General features: G+C 42.6%; 1 protein-coding gene across 2 annotated transcripts in view; it reads right to left on the bottom strand.

The window, feature by feature from the left end:
• Positions 1–19,579, bottom strand: part of HKDC1 (hexokinase domain containing 1) — a 40,341-nt gene extending 20,762 nt beyond the window's left edge. Inside the window, exons 1-7 of one of the 2 annotated variants that reach the window (XM_037497150.1) lie at positions 19,513–19,579; positions 14,806–14,968; positions 8,255–8,403; positions 8,035–8,154; positions 5,630–5,725; positions 4,197–4,299; positions 3,067–3,250 (exon numbers count right to left, since the gene is read on the bottom strand). In XM_037497150.1, coding sequence (XP_037353047.1) covers positions 3,067–3,250; positions 4,197–4,299; positions 5,630–5,725; positions 8,035–8,154; positions 8,255–8,403; positions 14,806–14,968; positions 19,513–19,575 — 878 coding nt within the window. In that variant the 5' untranslated portion in view covers positions 19,576–19,579. The remainder of the gene's footprint in view (positions 1–3,066; positions 3,251–4,196; positions 4,300–5,629; positions 5,726–8,034; positions 8,155–8,254; positions 8,404–14,805; positions 14,969–19,512) is intronic. The other variant, XM_037497151.1, reaches the window with a different exon arrangement.
• Between the last annotated feature and the right edge of the window lie 1,273 nt (positions 19,580–20,852).

Below are 20,852 nucleotides of genomic sequence, written 5' to 3' on the forward strand. Positions count from 1 at the left end.
TAGGAAGAAATAACTCATTAAATAAAAAAAATCCATGAGTCTATAATAATATAAACAGATAAATGGAGGATATAAAAAGCTCTTCCAGAGGTGCTCTACTGGGTGGGAGAAAAAGGTGCATATCATACATTCAACAAGGGGCTGATATCAAAGATCTACAAAGAATTCATACAACTCAACAAAAAAACAAACAACCCAATCAAAAAGTGGGCAGAAGAGCACTTCTCCAAAGAAGAAATACAGATGGCCAAGACGCACATGAAAAACTGTTCCTCATCACTTATCATTAGGGAAATGCAAATCAAAACCACAACAAGATACCACATCACTTCTATAAGAATAACCTACATCAAAAAGACCAGAAACAGGGCCTCCCCGGTGGCGCAGCGGTTGAGCGCTGGGTTGCGAAGCTGCGCGCGGCCTCTGCGGCGCCGGTTCGATCCCCGGCTGCTCCCCGGCCACCAGAGGAGGGTCCCACATGGCGCGCAGACCTCTCCTGCCGCCCGCTGCTCCCCTCAGCAGTGTACTTCGGTCCTTCTGCCTGCTCTGCTCCCCGCTCTGGCTCTGGTGAATTCTCTCGCCCTTCCGCGCTTCTGACTGTACCCAGTGCATGTATAAACAAAACAAACAAACAAACCAGCAAACAAATAAATAAAGCATGCCTCTATAAAAAAAAAAAAAAAAAAAGACCAGAAACAACAACGGCCAGTGAGGATATGGAGAAAAAAATAACCCAATACATTGTTGGTGGGAACGCAGACCAGTTTAGTACCTTTGGAAGACACTATGGGGGTATCCCAAAGAACACAAAAAAAACACTAATTCAAAGGGAAACCTCACACCCATGTTCATAGCAGCACTATTTACAATAGCTAAGATATGGAAAAAAATCTAAAAAAATGCCCAAAATGGAGAAGTGGCTCAAAAAGATGTGTTATTTACACACAATGGAGTACTACTTTGCAGCACCATGGATGGAGCTAGAGGGATTATGGTAAGCAGGATAAGTCAGAAGGAGAAAGACAAATACTGGGTGGGGTCACTTATAAGTGGAACATAGAGAAAACAAACAACGGGCCAGATAAAACCTAACTTGAAAACTAACCCTTGAAAGCTGATTGTAGACCTGAGGAATCCAGAGAAGAAGGGGAGGGGCAAGAACAAAGTGGGAAGGCAGCAAACGAAATACAGCGGTGGACTATGGGTGCTTTGGTGGAGGAGGAACTATAATAACAACACATGAAGGTGGATATCCTCTATTCCCAAATTATAAATGATAATGAAAACCAACATTACCTCAATTTTAAAAAATATTTTAAAAAAAAGAAAGCGCTTCCTTACAGTGGAATAACAAGTAATATGCATAGAAGGAATGAGGGATTTAGAAATTCACCAATAGATGCTAAAACTGGAGTGAACATTGAATGAGAAGTAGGATATTTACATAGTCTTAAAGTATCTTTTCACCATATATTTATTCATTATAGGGATGATAAAAACATTATGTGGAGACACCGGGATATTCCCTTAACCGAGTGATTCAAGTTGGTATCACCAGTAATGGAACAAACATCATGTGCCTTTGACATGATGCCCTGGAAAAATGCATTATCTGCCTCTACTCATTAGAAAACATCAGATGAATCCCTATTGAGGGACATTCTGTAAGATATTTGGCCTCTATGCTGCAAGGTCATGAAAAAACAGGTATACTAAGTATTCAAGTTCCATATTAAAGAAGGCTAAAAGACAGCAAAACGCAATGTATGATCTTGGATTGAAGCCTAGATCGGGACATTTGTTTTTTTCTTTTATGAAGGACATTCGTGGCGCAGCTGGTGAATTTTGAATAAGCTCTGTAAATTAGATATTAGAACTGATTGTTAATTTCCTAATTTTGATAATTATGCTGTAGTTATATAAGAAAATGTATTTGTTTTCAGATAATATATTCTGAAGTATTTATGAGTAAAGAAATATTCTGTTTGTAACAGTCTCGAATGGTGCAGAAAAAAAAACTTTATATATACATATGTGTATTTTATGTGTATGTGGTTTTTTTTTTAAGATTTATTTATTTATGCATACAGGAAATGGGGTACAGGCCAGAGGTGCGGGGTGTGAAAGGACTCACCAGAGACAGAGTGGGGAACAGAACTGGCAGATTGATTGAAATGCACTGCTGAGAGAAGCGGATGAGATAGGAGAGGTCTGCTGCACCATGTGGGTAGCTCCCTGGCTGGCTGGGGATTGAACTTATGCTGCAGAGGCTAGGGATAGCTGCACAGTGCTGTGCTTAACCCCTTGCACCACCAGGGAGGCCCCCGTGTATGTATGTTGTAAATGCAAGTGTACACAGACACACCTTGGAAATATTGTGAGTGGTTTCTAGATCACCACAATAAAGATAATAATGCAATAAAGTGAATCACATGAATTTTTTAGTTGCCATTTAAAAGTTATGGCTATACTATTGCCATCTATTAAGTATACAATAGCATTTTGCCTTAAAAATAAACATACATGCTTTAATTTCTTGCTAAAAAAAATGCTAACTTTCTTGCTAAAAAAAATGCTAACCTTCATCTACTAATCATTTTGGTGGAGGGTCTTGCCTCCGTGTCAATGGCTGCTGACTGACTGGGCAGCAGCTGCTGAAGGCCGCTGGGGTGGCTGTGGTGGTTCCTTTAGACAATGAAGTTTGCTGCATGGGTTGACTCTTCCTTTCAAGCAAGATTGCTTGGTAGCAAGTGATGCTGTGTGATACATTTTACCCAGAGTAGAAATTCTTTTAAAATTGGTGTCAATCTTCTCAAACTCTGCCCCTGCACAGATGTGCTCCAGAAGTGTTGATAAGAATTAGGATGATGGCCTAGGGAAAATAACTCAATTTCCTTGGCTTCACTTTCCTCATCATCCAGTGAAACTGAAAATGCACACCTTGCCTCATAAACTTCAGATGGTAGATAACTAGTCACAACTAAAAGGCCTCCCAGGTATAAAGTGTACCTGAGTGATTGGGTACTTTCTGATGTTGATGCCCAATTACAGCTCAAGAGGACTCACAGTTGCTTCCCAGGGTTGAGAGAGCCAAGATCGATCTCCCGGTCAAACTCAGTGCGGATGTCTTCCAGGGCCCCATCGTCCCCAAAGGCCCCCCACTCAGTGTTGATGCACATTCTCCCCTCGTCACCTTCCACCAGGTCGATGTTGCTCATATCTTCCATGTAACAAGCGTTGGTGCCAGTGCCTGAATGAGGGATCAGAGAGAATATGCAAAGACAGAGGCTCCAGCTGGGCAAAGTCAGAGAACTCTTAGCTGCCTGAGAGTCCTCTGAATGTACCACAAAGTGCTTTTGATCCACTCCCGAGGCTAGTTCTCATTGAAGAAAACAGCTCTGGCAAGCCTGGGAGTTAGTAAGGAATAAAGCTGACATGTCAAATCTACACTTCCCAGGGTGTTAATGGTTTGCTTTCTGAATGGAGTCAATTGTGATGAAGTTCCTGATGAATATGTATGAAAGTTGACAAAGCACATTTACAAAGAGGAGGATGAGTTAGCCTCATCTTGTAAATGTATATATGTGTATATATATAAATCATATTTATATTTTTATATAGAATTATATTCATAAATTCTATAAATTTATATTCATATATTATATATATTTAAAATTGTATGACATATTTTATGTATTATATATAAATTAGTAATTATATGAATATATAATATATAAATTAACTAACCCATTAGTCATTCTTAAAATCCTTTCATTAAGCTACTTATATTTCTCTTTATTTAATACTAAAAATAGCCTTTATTCATGGCCAGCCACAAATGATTCCTAGCATAAGCTACATCCTATGTGATTAGCTATCACAACGTAAAGCAGTATTCTACTATTCAAATACAAAATCACTCCAAGGAAATGCCTCAGACCCTGGAGTACTGGAGAATGGCCCATACAAAGGCAAAATCTGTTTGGGGTCTAATAGGATGGTGGGCCTGGCACACAATAAGCACTCAGTAAATATTTATTGAATACATGGATACCTGTGTTATTTTTCTACCTCCCTATGTGGCTTCTCCTAAATGGAAAAGCCAATATCCATCAACAGAATTTACTCAGAATTTGCTGAAAAGAAGCCCCAACTTGCCATATCCCCATCCCCAAAAAATAAGTCAGATGAGTTACCAATGATGATACCAACTTCACAGTAGGGATCGTCATAGGCGCATGTCATCATGGTCCCCACAGTGTCATTGACCAAGGCCAGGATGTCCACATCTATGTCTTGCTGGAATACAAGTCCCAGAGGGTGAGTGGGTGGGAAGGAGGAATTATCCTTTTACCTTTCCCCACAAATAGATACAAATGCAATGAAGGTGACCAGTTGAGACAATCATTCTATCCTGCCTGCTAGGTCTGCCTAGAAGAAAAAAGAATTTTGTTGAGGTTCTGAGCTCTGGGGTAGACAAAAAGCAGTCGGGAAGTGAAGAGAGAAGCACATGTGCCTGCTTTACAGATGAAGGCCTCTGTGCAATAGAAATATGAAGAGCAGACCACCAGAACTACAGCTCTTGTCTGAGGAAAGCATATTTATTCTGCAGCAATAACATTTCCAGGAGAAAACACCAAATTCCTTGTCGATTAGGACATCTTCACCACCTCAGCCAAATCCTCTCCATGGGCAGCAGGAAGGGTTTCCCATGCTGCCAAGTTGACTTAAGTTATTGTACCATGATTTCTTAAGGTTTGGGGAGTACTTTATTTTTTTTTAAGATTTATTTATTTATGCATACAAGAGCTGGGGTGCAGGCCAGAGATGCAGGGGGTAAGAGGATTCAGCAGAGACTGAGTGGGGAGCAGAACAGGTGGATATACTGAAATACACTGTTGAAAGGAGCAGCAGGTGAGACAGGAGAGGTCTGCTGCGCCATGTGGGTTAGCTCTCTGGCCAGGGATCGAACTCATGCTGCAGAGGCTGTGGATATCTTCATAGTGCTGCATCTTAATCCCTTGTACCACCAGGAAGGCCCCTGGGGAGCACTTTAAAGTAAGTGAAACAATAAGAGAAAAACATAGGCCACATTAAAAATACTGTCACAATTTAAATGAGAAAAGATACTGGGAGAATATACATCAAAATATTCCTCTTGCTATCAGGGTAACAAGTAATTTGGATTTATTTGTGTACTTTTCAACTCAGCAAGTAGCATGTCTTATTTTTGCAGTTATTTAGATTGTTATATAATTTATTCAACAAAGAGATATTCAATGAATAGAAAATGGAGAGTGAAATTGAGAACCTGAATGGAAAGAAAGAGATCTTTTAAGCTTCAGGAAGGAAAAGTGGGGGTGGCAGTCGAACACACAGCATGAGATCTAACCATGACCCCTTGAGGCAATTGGGGAAGATCCCAGGGCCACCTTTCAACAGTGTGTGGAGAGCCCCATACCACGCCTCTCCTGTGGGTCTATCTAAATTGGCCACATCAGGACTATAGCGAGACCTTCCCTCAAGTCAACTCCTTCTGATTCTCCTTCCAATACACATACAGGAAAAGACACTCCACACACAAGAGGGAAGGGTTGGGACTAGGTGAGCCCCCATGAGAATTCCTCACCTTGTGTTTTTTCATGGCTTTTTGCAGATGACTCACTACATCTGTGTCCTGAACGCCCCGAGCCTTAAACTTCTTCGTCCAGGAAAGCAGGACACCCTGGGGGGAAAGTTCAGATCCAGTCAAATGAAGAAGACACTCAGCACTGAGAATGAAGACACTCAGCAGAAATGGCATGCTTAGAACGTATTGCTATTGGCCTTCTCTTTTCTAAGCAGAATCACTCCAGTCCTTTCGATATTTCTTCAGAGGCCATTTCTAATCATGTGAACATCTTTACTACTCTCATCTGAGCAGTTTAAAGCAGAAAAACTAATTGCTAAAGAGTTAGAACACTTGGATTCACAAGATGTTGGACAAATCATCTAACCTCTCATTTCAGCCTCACCTCATTCATCTGTTAAATGGAGATATCACTCCGCTGTCTTTGTTACAGGATTGCCTTGATGAGAATAACTGGCATGAAGTAGATACAAGTTATGTGTGCAGAATACAGTTTGTCCATAAAACAGAACTAACATGCTGTTACCTTGTAGGACACCCCCAGGAATTTAATTTCAACTTTAAAAAAGTGGTTTTCGACTTAAATTATCAATTATTTATTTTAAAATAGTATTTCCCAATAATTCCATGTCTGAAGTAACAAGCAATCAGAATTTTCTGGAGTGGAAGAGAACTGGGAGGTTGAAAGACTTGCCAAGGCCACACAGCCAAGATCATTTGAACCCAAATGCACGAATTCCCTGGCCACACCTCCCAAAACCCTTCAGTTCACAGAAAAAGATACAGATTTTAAAAGGAAGGAAATTCCCATGGTGTCACTGTGAGAAGATTGCCCCACGAGATGGCTGACCTCGGACTCCCCACAGGCCACCTGGTTCTCCCCCTGGACCACACTGCCACCTAGTGGCATATCCCTGTAACTTCGACCTTCACTGGCTATGGTTACATGCCTGCTTCACCTGATTGAGAGATTGCAGGGTGATAACCCACTCCTAAAAACGGTACATGAGGTCTGTCGGGGGAAGGGTCTTTATATAATGCTAACTAAAAACATATCAATATATAAAACTATTTTTTTAAAACTGCACATATATAGCTTAACATCAATCTTCAATATAGATATGACTAGAAGGGAAACCCAACAATTCTAGTTTGGGTATCTGTGAAGATTGAAGTTAAAATGATTTCTATTTTATTCTTTAAAACTTTCAAATCCTAACCTCTTTTCTCTCTTTTTTTTTCCTGTTTTGAAATATTACCACTTTATTGTCGAAATACACACAGACACAAAGAAATTTCTCTTTAGCTAAAACTTTTCTGTTCCCTCATTTAAATATAACAAAGTGACTTCCTGCTTTTATCCCCATGTCATAGCTTTGTCAATCATTTTTAATTTTACAAAGAAATCCCCGAGCCACATTTACTCTTCATGAAGGCTCTTCTTCCCACCTTCTTCTGCGCTTACATGACTGATTAGACCCATCCTTGTCTTAGTGTCACAAAGTCTATATCTATAGCAGAACCACGGATAAATAGCTATGCTGTACAAATCCACACTCAGAGATGATTTCTAAGGCATTTTCTTGTGGCTTAACTTTAGACTTCATTGAAAGGCTACTTGGAAGGAAATTTTATAAAATACGAGTAATTCAATTAGACTTTAATGAGAAAGGCTTTTTTCCCTTCCTTCCTTTATATTAACTCTTGATCATAATCCCCTGACTCCAGAAATCTCATTGTCCTCTTATGTGGCAACTTATTTATTTTCAAAGATTCACCAGAGATTGGGTTTGACTTCTCCCAGTTTACAAATGGAAAAACTGAAGCACACAAAGATGCATTGACTGACCCTCAGCTGGCCAGTGACACAGCTGAGACTGTGAGTCCTGGGTGCTATGTCTGCTCAACAACACTGTCATTCCAATGATCACACTTCAACCCTCCTCCTAAGGCCTCACTGTAATTTAGTAGATGAGATTCCTGAGTCTTCCCACCCTTATTCTACCTGCTAGTCAGTGGTTACAAGACCAGCAGCAGCATTACCTGGCAACCTGTTAGAAATGCAAATCTAGGGCCCTACTGATGAAGAAACTCCAGGTGGGGTCCAGAAAAGTACAGCTAACAAGCTCTCCTGGAGTTCCCTGGAGACACTGAGCTGAAGGTAAAAGCCATTCTGTTTCCCTTTGCCATGCCCATATTAATGTAAAATGAGGCAGTTGCATTAACAAGTTTTCTGTCTCATATTTCCACCTCATTGTTTAAAAAAAAAGAAAAAGACAAAAACAAGCAAGAAAACTCCTACTGATTCCCTCCTGTGCCCAGTCTGACTCCTACACATGCCCACTTTCTCCAGCCCCAAGCCCCAAATCCTGCACTGCTTCTCCCCTCCCCGACACTGACCTTACCTCTTCCAACTTAGTCTGTCTGCAAGGAAAAGAAAAAGTTAGGCCAAGGGGCAGCTTCTTATTTTCTAACCCTTTGTTCTTCATGAAATCTGCCAGACAGTCAGCCACGTAGTCAAACAGCTGCAGGAAAAAAGCAAGCACAGGACATTGGGCTAAGGCACGGTCACTCAAGCGTGATGCCAACGCCTCCCCCAACCCACGCAGGTCCCTGCCCAGGTACCTCCAAGCCATTCCCTCGGATAATTTCAGTGGGTGTCGGGTAGAACTGACTCTCCATCTGGACATTTGGTTTCCCCTCTTCAGAGACTTTCACCTTCAAGACTCGAAATTTGGATCCTCCAAGATCCAGGGAAAGAAATTCCCCATTTTCTATTAAAATAAACCAAATGTTGTGATTTACTGAGAGTCTACTGTATAGTGAGCTCTGCATTAGAAGTTGGACATAAACATAAATGAATACACAAAAATGTATTAATTCTCACAGCCACCCCACAGCTAGGTATCATTAGGCCGACTTGCTGAGGTTCGGAAAGTGAAGCCATAGATCTGAGCCCTCATATTAAGGGGAACAGCTGGGATGTGACCAAGTCTGTCTGACTCTGCAACATGAGCCCTTCCCACAAGGCTATGCTGTGGGGGAAAACATGTGTTCATCTGGAGAAATGTGATTTGACTTCAAGAAGGTGGATTAAATGGGCTTTTAGGGTGAAGCCAATTCTAACATGCCACACCTGGGAAGAGAAAGCGGATACTACAATGAGGAGTAACCGTATGAGGTGGGGGAGAGGTGGAGGGAGGGAATGCAGATACAGCATGAAGGAAAAGGGACAAGGCTAGGCAGGGAAGGGAAACCAGGCCCACACAAGTCTCAGTCTCCTGGCAGAGAGGAAATACTCTAGGAGGGAAGGGAGACAGGGACCAAATGATGGCCCTTAGGAGACAAGGATGCTCAATATTTTGGGCAAGAGTCACTCCAAAAGGAAGAAATGGAATACGACCCCACCCAGTTCAAGACTGATGCTATTGATAAAAAAGTAGAAATGACACATGTGTTGGGGTGAGGTAGCCCACCACTGAGGATCCTGGAGTCTACTCAAGGTCCAGCCAGAATTCCTGCCCAGGAGCCCTGTCAGTGTCTTCAGAGTCAGTCACAGATTGGGGTGGGGAACTCAGATTGAAACAATAATTCTTTGTATAGAATTATGTGTCTGGAAAATGACTGCATGACCAGGATTGCTTCATAATATATGCCCAAAACATATGTAAGTGAAATGCCATGCCCACAAATCCAGCACTCAAGTGGCCTTGTTTTGTGCATGTGACCCTAGACACAGGTGCTTGGATATAGGGTGCCAGGTTGACCATCCAGATTCCTTCCTGGTGAAATGTGAAATAAAACACAGTGGGAAGTTGCTAGTAGGTGGTAAAAATTGAAATGAAAGTGTCCCCCAAACCAGAGATCAGCTGGGTAGCCAAGGTGGCCACATGCATATAGTCCAAAGCCATACGGAAGAGAATTCTTGACTCCCAGGTCCCCAGCAGCCTGAGTGTGCCACAGTTCCTGCTCTCAGATTCCCATGAGCACCTGGAGGGCTCTTTTGGTCTATAAGTCCTCATACAACAAATCTCCTTTCCTGACCTGGCTATACTAAGTTTGTCTGTTCCTGGCAACCAAAGCGCTACAGTAAGGCCCCCATGACAGCATTGGTGTAGAGCAGTTCCCTCAAAATGTTTTCAATTATATTATTTTATTATTGAGGTAATGTCTGTTTACAACATTCTATATGATTTAAGGTTTATGGTTTATGGGCTCACACCTCTTCACATGTATGTTATGATACCTTCCTCCTACTCTAGCACCCATAATCCTCCTCCTGGTACACTGGGTCCTCAGTGCCCACCCTCCGCTTCTGATAATCCTGATTTCTAGAGTTTGTTTTAGTTTAGTTTTTTCTGTCCTTTGTTTTAATTCTTTATGTTCCTCATATGAGTGAAATCATCTAATATTTGTCTTTCTCCTTCCGACTTATCTCATTGAGCATAATCCCCTCCAGTTCCATCCATTTATTACAAATGGAAAGAGTTTATCTTTTTCTATAACTGAGTGGTGTTCCATTGTGCATATACCACATCTTTATTCATTGGGGCACTTGGGTTGTGTTTATGTGAAGCTCTGAGAATTCTCTTAATGTGCAAATTGTGATTCAGTGGAGGTGGGGCTGAGAGTTTGCATTTCTTTTTTTTTTTTTTAAAGATTTATTTATTTATTTATTTATTTATTTAATTATTTACTTATTTATTTATACAAGCACTGGGTACAGTCACAGGAGGGTGAGAGAATTCACCAGAGCCAGAGCGGGGAACAGAACAGTGACAAAGTACACTGCTGAGGGGAGCAGCGGGCGCAGCAGGAGAGGTCTGACACGCCATGTGGGACCCTCGCCTGGCAGTCAGGGATCAAACCAGCGCTGCAGAGGCTGCGGGCAGCTTCGCAGCCCAGCATTTAACCGCTGCTCCACAGGGGAGGCCCTGAGATTTTGCATTTCTAAATAAGCTCTGAGGAACTGCTCTTGTTGTGGGTCTGTGGACCACAGTTAGAGTTGCAAAGGTTTATAGAGCACTCATTTGCAGACCCAATTAGCTGCATCTTTTGTTTTTGTGGCAATAACTAGAAAGGGAGATTCTTATCTCCCCAGATCAACTCTGAAAAGAGCCTGATGAAGCTGTTTGTCATTGGGGGAGGGGGCCAGGGACCTAATTCTATGCAGTTTAGACTAGCACTCATCATGTATCAGGGTGCTTCCACATATGCTATCTTGTCACATAGGAAGTAAGGGTAGACCACATGATTCATGTAGGAACATTGGCTGAGTACCAGTTCTGTGCCAAGTAATTTGCCAGGCACAAGGAATACAAAAAAAAAAAAAAAAAAAAAGTGAGGCATCCCTGGAGAGTTCATCAGAACTAGACAAATAAATAAGGTATTTCCATCCAGTTGGACAAGCCCTCCAATCGTGGGGAGCACACCCATTGGGGCACCAAAATCAGAGCAGGAGTCAACACCCCAGAGGAGAAGATACAGACTTGAATACTGAAGGATGGGAAGGAGCCAGTGATCAGACAGCCAGGGTCCCAGGGAGAGGAAACCATGGGGGAAAAAAAAAATGTGGTGTGCGTGGGAGTCTGGCCTTTTGAGGAAGGGGGGAGTGTGACACAAGTGAGGCTGGCAGGTAGTCTCCCATTAATCAGGAAGAAGTCAGAAAGGCAGCCCCACCCCAAGGAGCTTAGGCTTTATCCAAAAGGTAGGGAGGAACCATTGAAAGATAATTTTAGCAACGAAGTGCAGAGATCTGATTGAGATTTTGGAAAAATACCTCTGACACTGACAAGGATGGATCGGAGGGTTTTAATAAAAAAGGAGGTTCCTGTTCAATAATCTAGATAGGAAGTGGCGCTGAGACCTGGCATAACATCTGGCAGCCAATGTCCCCCTCACTGCGTACTCAGGGACTTAAGACATGATTTCATGGAAACCACGTCACAATTTCCCTTCTATGACTGATCCCAGGAAAAGGATGGGCTAGACCACTGCAGGGAGGAAGAATGTGCCCAGAAGAGGGCAACAGAGGCAGTTATAAAGGCAACAGGGACTTTACAACAATAATAATATGGCCTCCCCAGAGGGTGAGTTCCTTGACAACCCCTGCTGTGGGTGACCTTCTGTGACCTTTCAGGGCTCCAGGAGGCCTTGGCCACTGGGCTTTCCTTCTCCTAAGCCACAGCCAGGCCTTGTCCCTCTGCTCCTTCTCCATTCCTCGTGCAGCTCCCCAGAGATGTACAATGACTGAATGTGCAGATTCCCTAAAATTCAAAATCTCTACATGTTTTTGGGATGGGGGGTGGCTGGGAAGCCATATGAATAGGAATTGCCCCAGGTGAATCTTATGCTCAGGCAAGTATAGCAACCCTGTCCTAGTGTCCACCCCTGGCCCATCAGTCAACTACCTCAGGGATCCCTGGGCTCAGCCCCAAGGCTCAACCTCCTGGGGCCCAGGAGTGTCTGGAGACAAAGGCCAAGAAGGGAGGCAGCTGGGCAGGGCCCTCACAATCACAAGACACCGTTTCCTATGTCCTTCCCTCAGGACTAGTAGAGAAGACACAATACCTTTAAGGTAACTTGTAAGAATAATATGTGGTAGCTCCTGTCTGGAAGACTGGAGGCAATTACAGTTCAAACACATTACCCCCTCTCAGCTAGGTCCCCACAAGAGGGGAATTTATAGACAGTAGGCAAACTCAGATGGAGTTCTCTGAAAATTGCATGCATTGGTAATGGAGGCCCCAAGAAATTAAGAGAGCTTTGTTTGGTTTTATTAGTAATCATGAAATTATACCACCAGCTCACAGGAGCAAGGGGTGACTTGAAACATTTCAGAGATGTTAAAGCATTCCTACTGCATGACCTCACTTCATCCTAATAAGCCCGCAAGTTGGTGGGACACACTGGTCAAAGTTCTTTCATCTATGAGGACAGTGAAAGGAGTGCTGTGTTCCTGGGACTGCCCAAGGCCACCTGACTCTATAGGGACACTGGGCCCAAGAAGCTTACTGAAACAACACTACTGGTGAGATTTGTTATGTGATGAGAGGTTCTGAGAAGACAGTGGAGAAAGGAGATGTCGTCTCCTGGCCTGAGGAGGAGTTTCAATTTCACTTCCAAACCTTCCTGAAGCAGCCAGGGGGAGAAAGGCACACCTGGCCTGGCAGCCTCCAGACTATCAAAGACTACTTCCTCTTGTCTCTGGGGACACACCTTTGCAGGAGAAGCAGCAGAAGGAGCCAAGAGGACTTTGTCCTGATTGCCCTGATAGACACTTCCATACCCCATGAGTCAGGCATTTCCTGTGAATGGCCCCAGATGACCCATCAAGGACGACTCACCACTCTCATGGAGCAGTGTTAGGAACTGGGCAGGGGTTTCAAAGCAGGACTGTCTCTCTCCAAAGCCTATGCCAGGGTGGTACACTGTCCACCCGAGTACCCACCTACCAGTGAAGGAACAAGCCTTTCCCATCACAGTTGCCAGGGCCTCTCAAAGGGCAGAGCCAAGCTCCTCTAACCTAGGCATTGTCCTAGAGGGACCTAGAACACAGCTAATCCAATAAAAACTCCCCTGAGAGCTCCCCAGATTTCAGTTACTGCTCCTTCAATAGTTCCAAATCCTCTATTAGAATTTGGTTGGAGTACCACGAGCCTGACATTGGGGAAGTCACTTGGTTCTCAGTAATCTCTGACATGATGATAAGTTATACCACAGGGTTCTTAAAGGGGTTGTGTGAGACAGTGAGTACCTAGCACCCCATGACTGATATGTACCAGTTCCTTTCTCTCCCATAAGACTAGGAATGGAGGAAATAGATGAAACCTCATAGATTCCCTCTAGGCAATGGGAAACAAAATACCCACTCCCCAAGATGTCCACATGCCAAGCTCCAGATTCTGTGAGTTAGGTTGCATGGCAGGGGGACTGAATGAAGGTTATAGACTAAATAAAAATTGCCTATCAGCTGATCCTGGGTTGGGAAATTACCCTGCATTATAAATTTATAAATTCATATAAATTATAAATTGTATTAATATTATAAATTTATATAAATAAAGTTGTGGGTTTTTTGGTTTTTTTTTTTTAAAGTGGAGTTTCAGGATTTTTTTTTTAAAGATTTATTTATTTATTTATTTATTTATTTATGCAAGCACTGGGTACAGTCAGAAATGCGGGAGGGTGAGAGAATTCACCAGAGGCAGAGCGGGGAGCAGAGCAGGCAGAAGGACCGAAGTACACTGCTGAGGAGAGCAGCGGGTGGCAGGAGAGGTCTGCGCGCCATGTGGGACCCTCCTCCAGTGGCCGGGGAGTGGCTGCAGAGCAGCTGGGGAGCAGCCGGGGAGCAGCCGGGGATCGAACCGGCACTGCAGAAGCTGCGGGCAGCTTCGCAACCCAGTGCTCAACCACTGCGCCACCGGGGAGGCCCAAGTTGTGTTGTTTTAAGCTGATAAGTCTATAGGAGCTTTCAATAGCAGCTATAGAAAACTAATATATATGTCAATTCATTTTCCAGATGGAGAAACTAAGGCAAAGCATTTGGCAAGGTCACTGAGGAATGACAGAGCTGGGCCTAGAGCCCAGGTTTCTTGAGTTATTTAATATTCCTTCCATTCCATCATGCTTCTTTTCATTATTTACTATCTGTAGTCTAGAATCTGGATACCTATAAGCAAAATACCAGGTATTATTCAACAAATACTTTATGGCCTAGTATGTTTCAGGCACTATGCCAGATACAAGAACACTGGAGAAGACACAGACCCTCCCTCATGGGGTGCTGATCCCATGGAGAGGCTCTCCTGCCCAGCAGTGATACAAACACTGGCAAGCACCTAACCCAGCATGGGCATATTTCCCAGATGAAGACAGTGAGACAGAGAGCAAGTTGATGCTCCCCAGGGAAAGAATGTTGGAATGTTCCAGCAGGAAATGGAATAGAGTGTGTGAGGCCAAGGCAGGCAGAGAGAAAGGAGGTATTTGTCCATGAACAATGGTTCAAAAATTTTGGTGTTGAGTATGACTGAAATACTGTCAGGAAAGTTGGGAGGGGGTACATAAAGAGAGAGGGCTGGAGAGAGAAACCAGGGTACAGAGCAAACTTCAGTCTTCCATTAGCTAAAAAGGAACTTAGGAGATCAGGATCCTTGGCACCCCCTAGCCTCACTCACCTGAGCCATCTGGAATGGCTCGGACAAAGCTGGGCAGCATCTTCACTGAAGCTGTGGGGTTGGTGTCCTTCCTCAGGCCCTTCTTCATTTCAGCCTGGAACCGGGCCATAATGTCCAGCAGGGTCTCATCCGAGAGCCGCATATGGTACAGGAACCTGTCGACCTGGAACAAACACCGGGGTGACCATGGTTGGCTGCACTTGCACTCCAGTCAAGTCTATAAATTTCCACAAAGCTGCATTTCTGACCAAGTAGACAGCTTTGTGATGTGGATGCCCAAAAGTCCCTTGCCTGACTCTTCATCTAGCTGGGGACAAGGCAAGGTGTTGGAAGAACAAAATGGAATAGAAGATTGGGGAGGTGAGGATTTATTTCTCTAAAGGGCAAACTCTGAGAAATAATTCCCCGCTTTTCCTCATGGGACAATGGAGAGACAAGAACTAAGAAGGATTCAGAAATTGTAATTCCCCATTCAGGATCTCTCCACTGGAGACAAGCTATAGCTTGAAACTTCAATTCCCAAACATGGAAACTTTCTGTTGTCCAATGATGACTATACAGCTAAATGTTTCCCTTTGTTTATTGGCTGTTAGGAAGCTGAAAGCTAAAATCCTGTTACCCATTGCAATCGCTAAAATCTAGTCCTTTAAATTTTCATTGTGTTTTAACTGACATTGTTCTAATTAAGATGACATTTAATTTGAAAGTCAGTTAAATTTGCTATTGGAAATGAGTGGCCATCACTCAACTTACCAGGAAATCGGGACATAGGACCCCTGGCCCAGTGCGTGTGTGTGTGTGTGTGTGTGTGTGTGGTGGGGGGGGGAGGTGAGGGAGAGGGGTAAAAAGTTATAAAAGTCACTATAACTGTACTCAGCCTATTTGAAGGTAATATGTCACATCAGGAATAGCAGAAAAGCTTTCTTCCCCAAGTTAATGTCAATCAGTGGTGGAGCCTGGATTTCCAGAGCTCACTGGGATGGATTATCTATGGAGTAGGAGGGCTAGAAGCAAAGGCACCTTGAATCTAACCCCCCACACACATACTTTTACACTAAGTGGCTTCTCTGCCATCCAGGTCAAAGGAGAATTGATCCTGGCCTGTTCCAGGAGGAAGTGCTCTCCCACTCTTTTATCTAAGGCTAAGAACATGCACTGCAATCTCTGAAAGGCTTTCATGTGTGTCACCTCACCTTCGCTCCATAAATTCCCTTGAGGCAACCAGGTAAGACCAAAATTACTATCTCTAATTGAGAGATGAGGGATCCAATGCTCAAGGTGATTCAGCAGCTTTAGAAGAGCCATTGGTAAAAGGCAACACTGACACTACAATGCAGACTCCACACTCTTTGGCCCAAAACCTGGTTTGGTTCACAGCTTTGTGTGGGATCCATAAGTCCAACACATTACACCCAAAGTGCAGATGACACATGATCTTTATGATAGGACAGGTTCCCAGCCCTCAGCCAGGGCTAAAGGGCAGGGTTCCCAGCTCAACCTTGGACTGATACAAAAACAGTGAAATAGCCTAAGGCTGCAAGGATTTGGGGGGCCAGCGAGAGGCCAGAAAACCATTACAGAGCCATTAACAAATAAGGACAATTGGGCTTTCAGCATATTTGAAAAGATAAGATGTAACCAGGTCATGCTTCATCCTGAGTCTATTTATGACTAATTGGTTGGCACAGCCACCCATGCCTTGAGAAAAGCAATAGAAGGGATGTGATCCAAGTAATTGGGACTTGGGTAAGGGGTGAGCTATACTACACAGCTATACTACTCAGTCATCTCAAAGCCCCTCAAACAATACCCCTGAATTTATTGCTCATTTTCGCTCAGCCTGAGAGTATAAAGAGTTTCTCTGGGCGTCCCCCTAGTGTCATCCCTTCTATGTAAGTAATGGTTTGAGGCCCCACTGGGGTCATCAGGAGCTGCAGTTTAGAACTTTGGATGACTGCTACTGCTATTTCACTGAATTGAAGTGATGACAAAGAACGTCAACTTAGCAACAATGTCTTGTTTTCTTTGTATCTTCCACAGCACCTGGTACAGTAGCTAGAAAGGAAGAAAAATGTATTGAGATGGGAAAGATAGTTTAAATCCAGGCAATCTGGGGCCTGTGTAACCAGGCACACATGTTGTAGGCTCTAAACAAAGGTAAATGAGGGCACTTGATTTGCAAAAACTCAAGCCCATTTTTGGAGTGACAACTCATAACATGGTTATCTTCTCAACCCAAAAAGAGCCAACAAGCTGCACATTTAATTCAGAAAGAGAAAAGTAAAAAAATATAAGCTCAGAGCTGGTGAATCACAGAATGTGGGAGGTGGAAGGGACTTTGGAAATCACTGGTCCAAAGGTTCCCTATGACTTCAGAGTCATAAAAAGGTTCAACTCCTTGACCTAGTCATTTCATTTCAGGGAATCTGTCTTTGGGAAATAATCCCAAAGATGGAGAACATTAAATACATATCAGTATCTCTATCTTGCAATCTTATTACTTATTGCATAATTTTTTTATTGAGATATTAGCACACAACACTGTATATGATTTAGAGGGGGAGAGGGTCACCCCTCTTCCAATATATGTTACCACACCATTATAGCAGTATCTTCATTGTTAAAAAATGTTTCTGAATGTAGCAAATGTCCAACAAGAGGGCAAAGGTTCGATTTTAGCATATCCAATTTGATTGAAAAGTAGAAAGACATTAAAATGATAATTACAGGAATGATAGAGAAATGTGGCTTCAATATAACTATAAGTGAAGGACACAAGATCAGAGTTGTATGTATAATTGTAAAAGCATACATCATTTTAAAAAAAAAGGCTACAAGGGTTTCCACACAGCAAATACAGTGTTTGTGAGAAGGGAAGGATGAAAGGTAACATTTCCACTTTTTGTAATGTTGACTCACCAAACTGTAAAAGGTACACATTGAAAATCTAACCAGACCTTCTCTTATGAGAACAATCTGCAGGTCACTGACCAGCCCAGTGCAATGTTATCAATAGGTCAAATAATGTCAATATATTGAATTGGAAGAGAAGCTGTCAGAGAGGTTTCCTTTCCTAATTCCTTTTCTTTTTTTTTTTTTGTTTTTGTTTTAATGTTGGTATGGAGAGATTTTCCAAAATTGTTTCAGAGTCTTGAATAGTAACCTTCAAAGTATGTAGCCCAGGATCCTAACAGCTGTAGAGGCAGGAAGCATAGAAACTGAGAACTGGCTGCCTGACCCTGGAGAGAGGAGCCTATGCCTTTGACCATGTGGAGGAGTGACTGAGCTAGTGTTCTCAGAATCTGTGACTCACCCAGCAACCCATAAACTGGCCTCCATACACTTCCTGCCACCTGTTAGTGACACCTCTCCCTAACGTAGCTACAAAGTGCTTCTGACTATATCTGTTCCACTCACTCTCTGATGTTTTCTTACCTACTATAGAGAGAGGGAAGAGCCAACTCTAGGCTTTCACAAAGGCTACCTTGGAAGCAGAAGTATCTGGAACAGATCGATAAAGGATGCATTTCAAGTCAAAGGGGCCTCCTGAGTTTGCATCTGGGCTGATGGACAAACATGCCTACTCTGGCTGTAGAGTATAACAAAAGGTTAACCACCACAGAGACCAAAGGAAATAAAACTAATTTGCAGAACCAAAGATGTGAAGGTTCCAAAGTGCTTCCCTTGGGGTTTAGAGAAACACCATGCAGGTAGCAACTTTAATGAGTAGGTAGTATTAGGAAGTGAATTCCTACATAGTGCTGTATAGGACTTTTCTACCTCCTTGTCAAGTGAATAGAGGGGTCTGTGAATCTAATCAACAAGTGAAAATTAGCACAGGTTAAATCTCCTTGAATTACAGTGTTTTAATATTTGTTATAACCTCTGACTCAACTATAATGGACAAAATTTAGTGTAATTTTATCCCAGCCAACCCCTGAGGGCTGTAAGGGACCAGGCTTTTCTCTGTTTACAAAGCCAAGAGGCATAGTGGCTCTATCAATGCTGGAGGAATCAGTGACTTCAATTTCATCCTCCAGTCACCTTAAAACCTGGGTGGCCTTGGCTAAGTGAGCCTGCTGGGAGGACTTCTGTTATCTATAAATTGAGAGATGCTGTGAACACAGCCACAGCTGGGGTCATACCAGTATGCAGAAAAGAATGCTTATGGTCCCTAGTTGAACCTTGATATCTCTTCATTTGCCCACTCTGGAATGAATTTTATTGATGGGTTTCTTGGGCAAAGTGGAAAAATAATGAACACCACACTCTTGGCAAGAAGTACATGCTAACAGTAAGTATTTCAATTATTGCACATTAAAGCTCACATTCCTTGTGGTGTCTATATTCTTTCAAACACATTAAGAATCATGCAAATTACTTTAGAGTTCTCAACATTTCTTTCAAAATGACTCTTTTCCTTTGTAGTCCCCCCCCACCCCGCAAATGTCCCTTACAACAAACACAACTGTCTTCCAGATTTCTAGAGTTTCTCTTCATCCCCTTCCCATGCCAAATCTATCAGAAGTTCTGAGTAAATCAAAACTCAGGATAATATGCAATACCCAGCCTCTGAGTGTTTTTACTGGTTCTTTGCTCCCTGTATCTTTACTAATGAGTTCTCTTAAATTCTTTCAGAAGTAGGAAGGTATCAGTTCTGTCAGTGAAGAATGAATTAGGCATCTCTGAAGCTTTGTGAGTCCTTACCTTCTTGAGCTGATCCTCCTTCAGCTTGGCAAAATAAAATGCTCCCAAGTGTACAGCAAACATTTTCTCCAAGTTCGGCTTCTTCTGAGCTGGTCAGAGATTCCTGAACAGTGTTTCCTCACGTCTCTGAGTACTGCCCACTTCCACTTGAGGCTGGAGACCTCCCGGAAAGTAGGTGCTACAGATAAAATACTTTCAGCTTGTTTAGTTCAATGATTAAACTTTGTCCCCTGTCTTTGGTCCCTCCCTCCAGCACACAATTGTTTAATAGGAGTTTCTGGATGGTGGCTCGGGGTTGGTGGAGAAGGAGACAGGAAATTGATGGGTTGCTTGACTCTTTGAGAACTGGGTGCCACAAAATCTCATTGCTAAGTGACACCCTTAAGCAGAGGGTCTACCAAACCTAACTCAGGCAAGGAAAATCTTCTGAGAAGTTTGAATTAAACAAAGCCAACTTAATTAACAAAGCCAACAAAGCCAGCTGCACTGTTTTGTAGATGTCCAGCCTCTGGCTTTTCTTTTTAGTTCTTTTCTCTCCAACACAGTGATATAACTCCATGACTCCCTGCTCCTTTGTAGCACTGTCTTAATTAAGAATAAATATTGCCTGCTCAGGAACATTCCAAGAATGTTGGAGCAAATCCCTCAATTTGTCACAGACCAGGTCGCCAAGCTAAATGCCTAAGACAATGGAAAGTAATCACAACTGTAAGCTGGAAGACCTTGATTTCATAGGTAATGATCTAGGGAAAAAAAAATGCATGAGAAAGAATGAGCTAAGGTCACTAATATTCACTGGGAAACTGCTGGAGAGTACTGTGGTGGTGGGCATAGCGTAGTGATATACGTCTGAAGAGATGTTAACCCATACCTCTAAATCCTAAACAGCTTTGTAAAGCAATGTTACTTTGAAATAAAAAAATTAAACTGATGGGAAATACTTCCTGCCACTAGGTTATGTGGTTTGCTCATTTATCTCACTCATCATATTTGATGTGAGAAGGATCCCAAAATGGGCTAATGATGGGTGCAATAGACCTCATATTCTTCCTACAGTCATTGATCAGCCAATGAAATCAATAACAATGATGTTAACAGCAGCTAACATGGATGGAGCACTTACTATTCCCATTTTATAGATAAGAAAACTGAGGCCCTGAAAGGTTATATTACTTACTCAAAATCACAAAATTTGTAAATGATACAGTGAGGACCAAACCCAAGAGTTCAATTACAGAGCTTAGCTCTTAATCAATACATAATATTGCCTCCATGCCATAGATACTCAACTGATAAATATTAATATCAGTATTCTGTTGGATTGTCAAGAATTTAACTAC

This window comes from Talpa occidentalis, unplaced genomic scaffold (genome assembly GCF_014898055.3).
Source record: "Talpa occidentalis isolate TD23 unplaced genomic scaffold, MPIMG_talOcc4v2.1 talOcc4.8, whole genome shotgun sequence".
Taxonomy (NCBI): domain Eukaryota; kingdom Metazoa; phylum Chordata; class Mammalia; order Eulipotyphla; family Talpidae; genus Talpa; species Talpa occidentalis.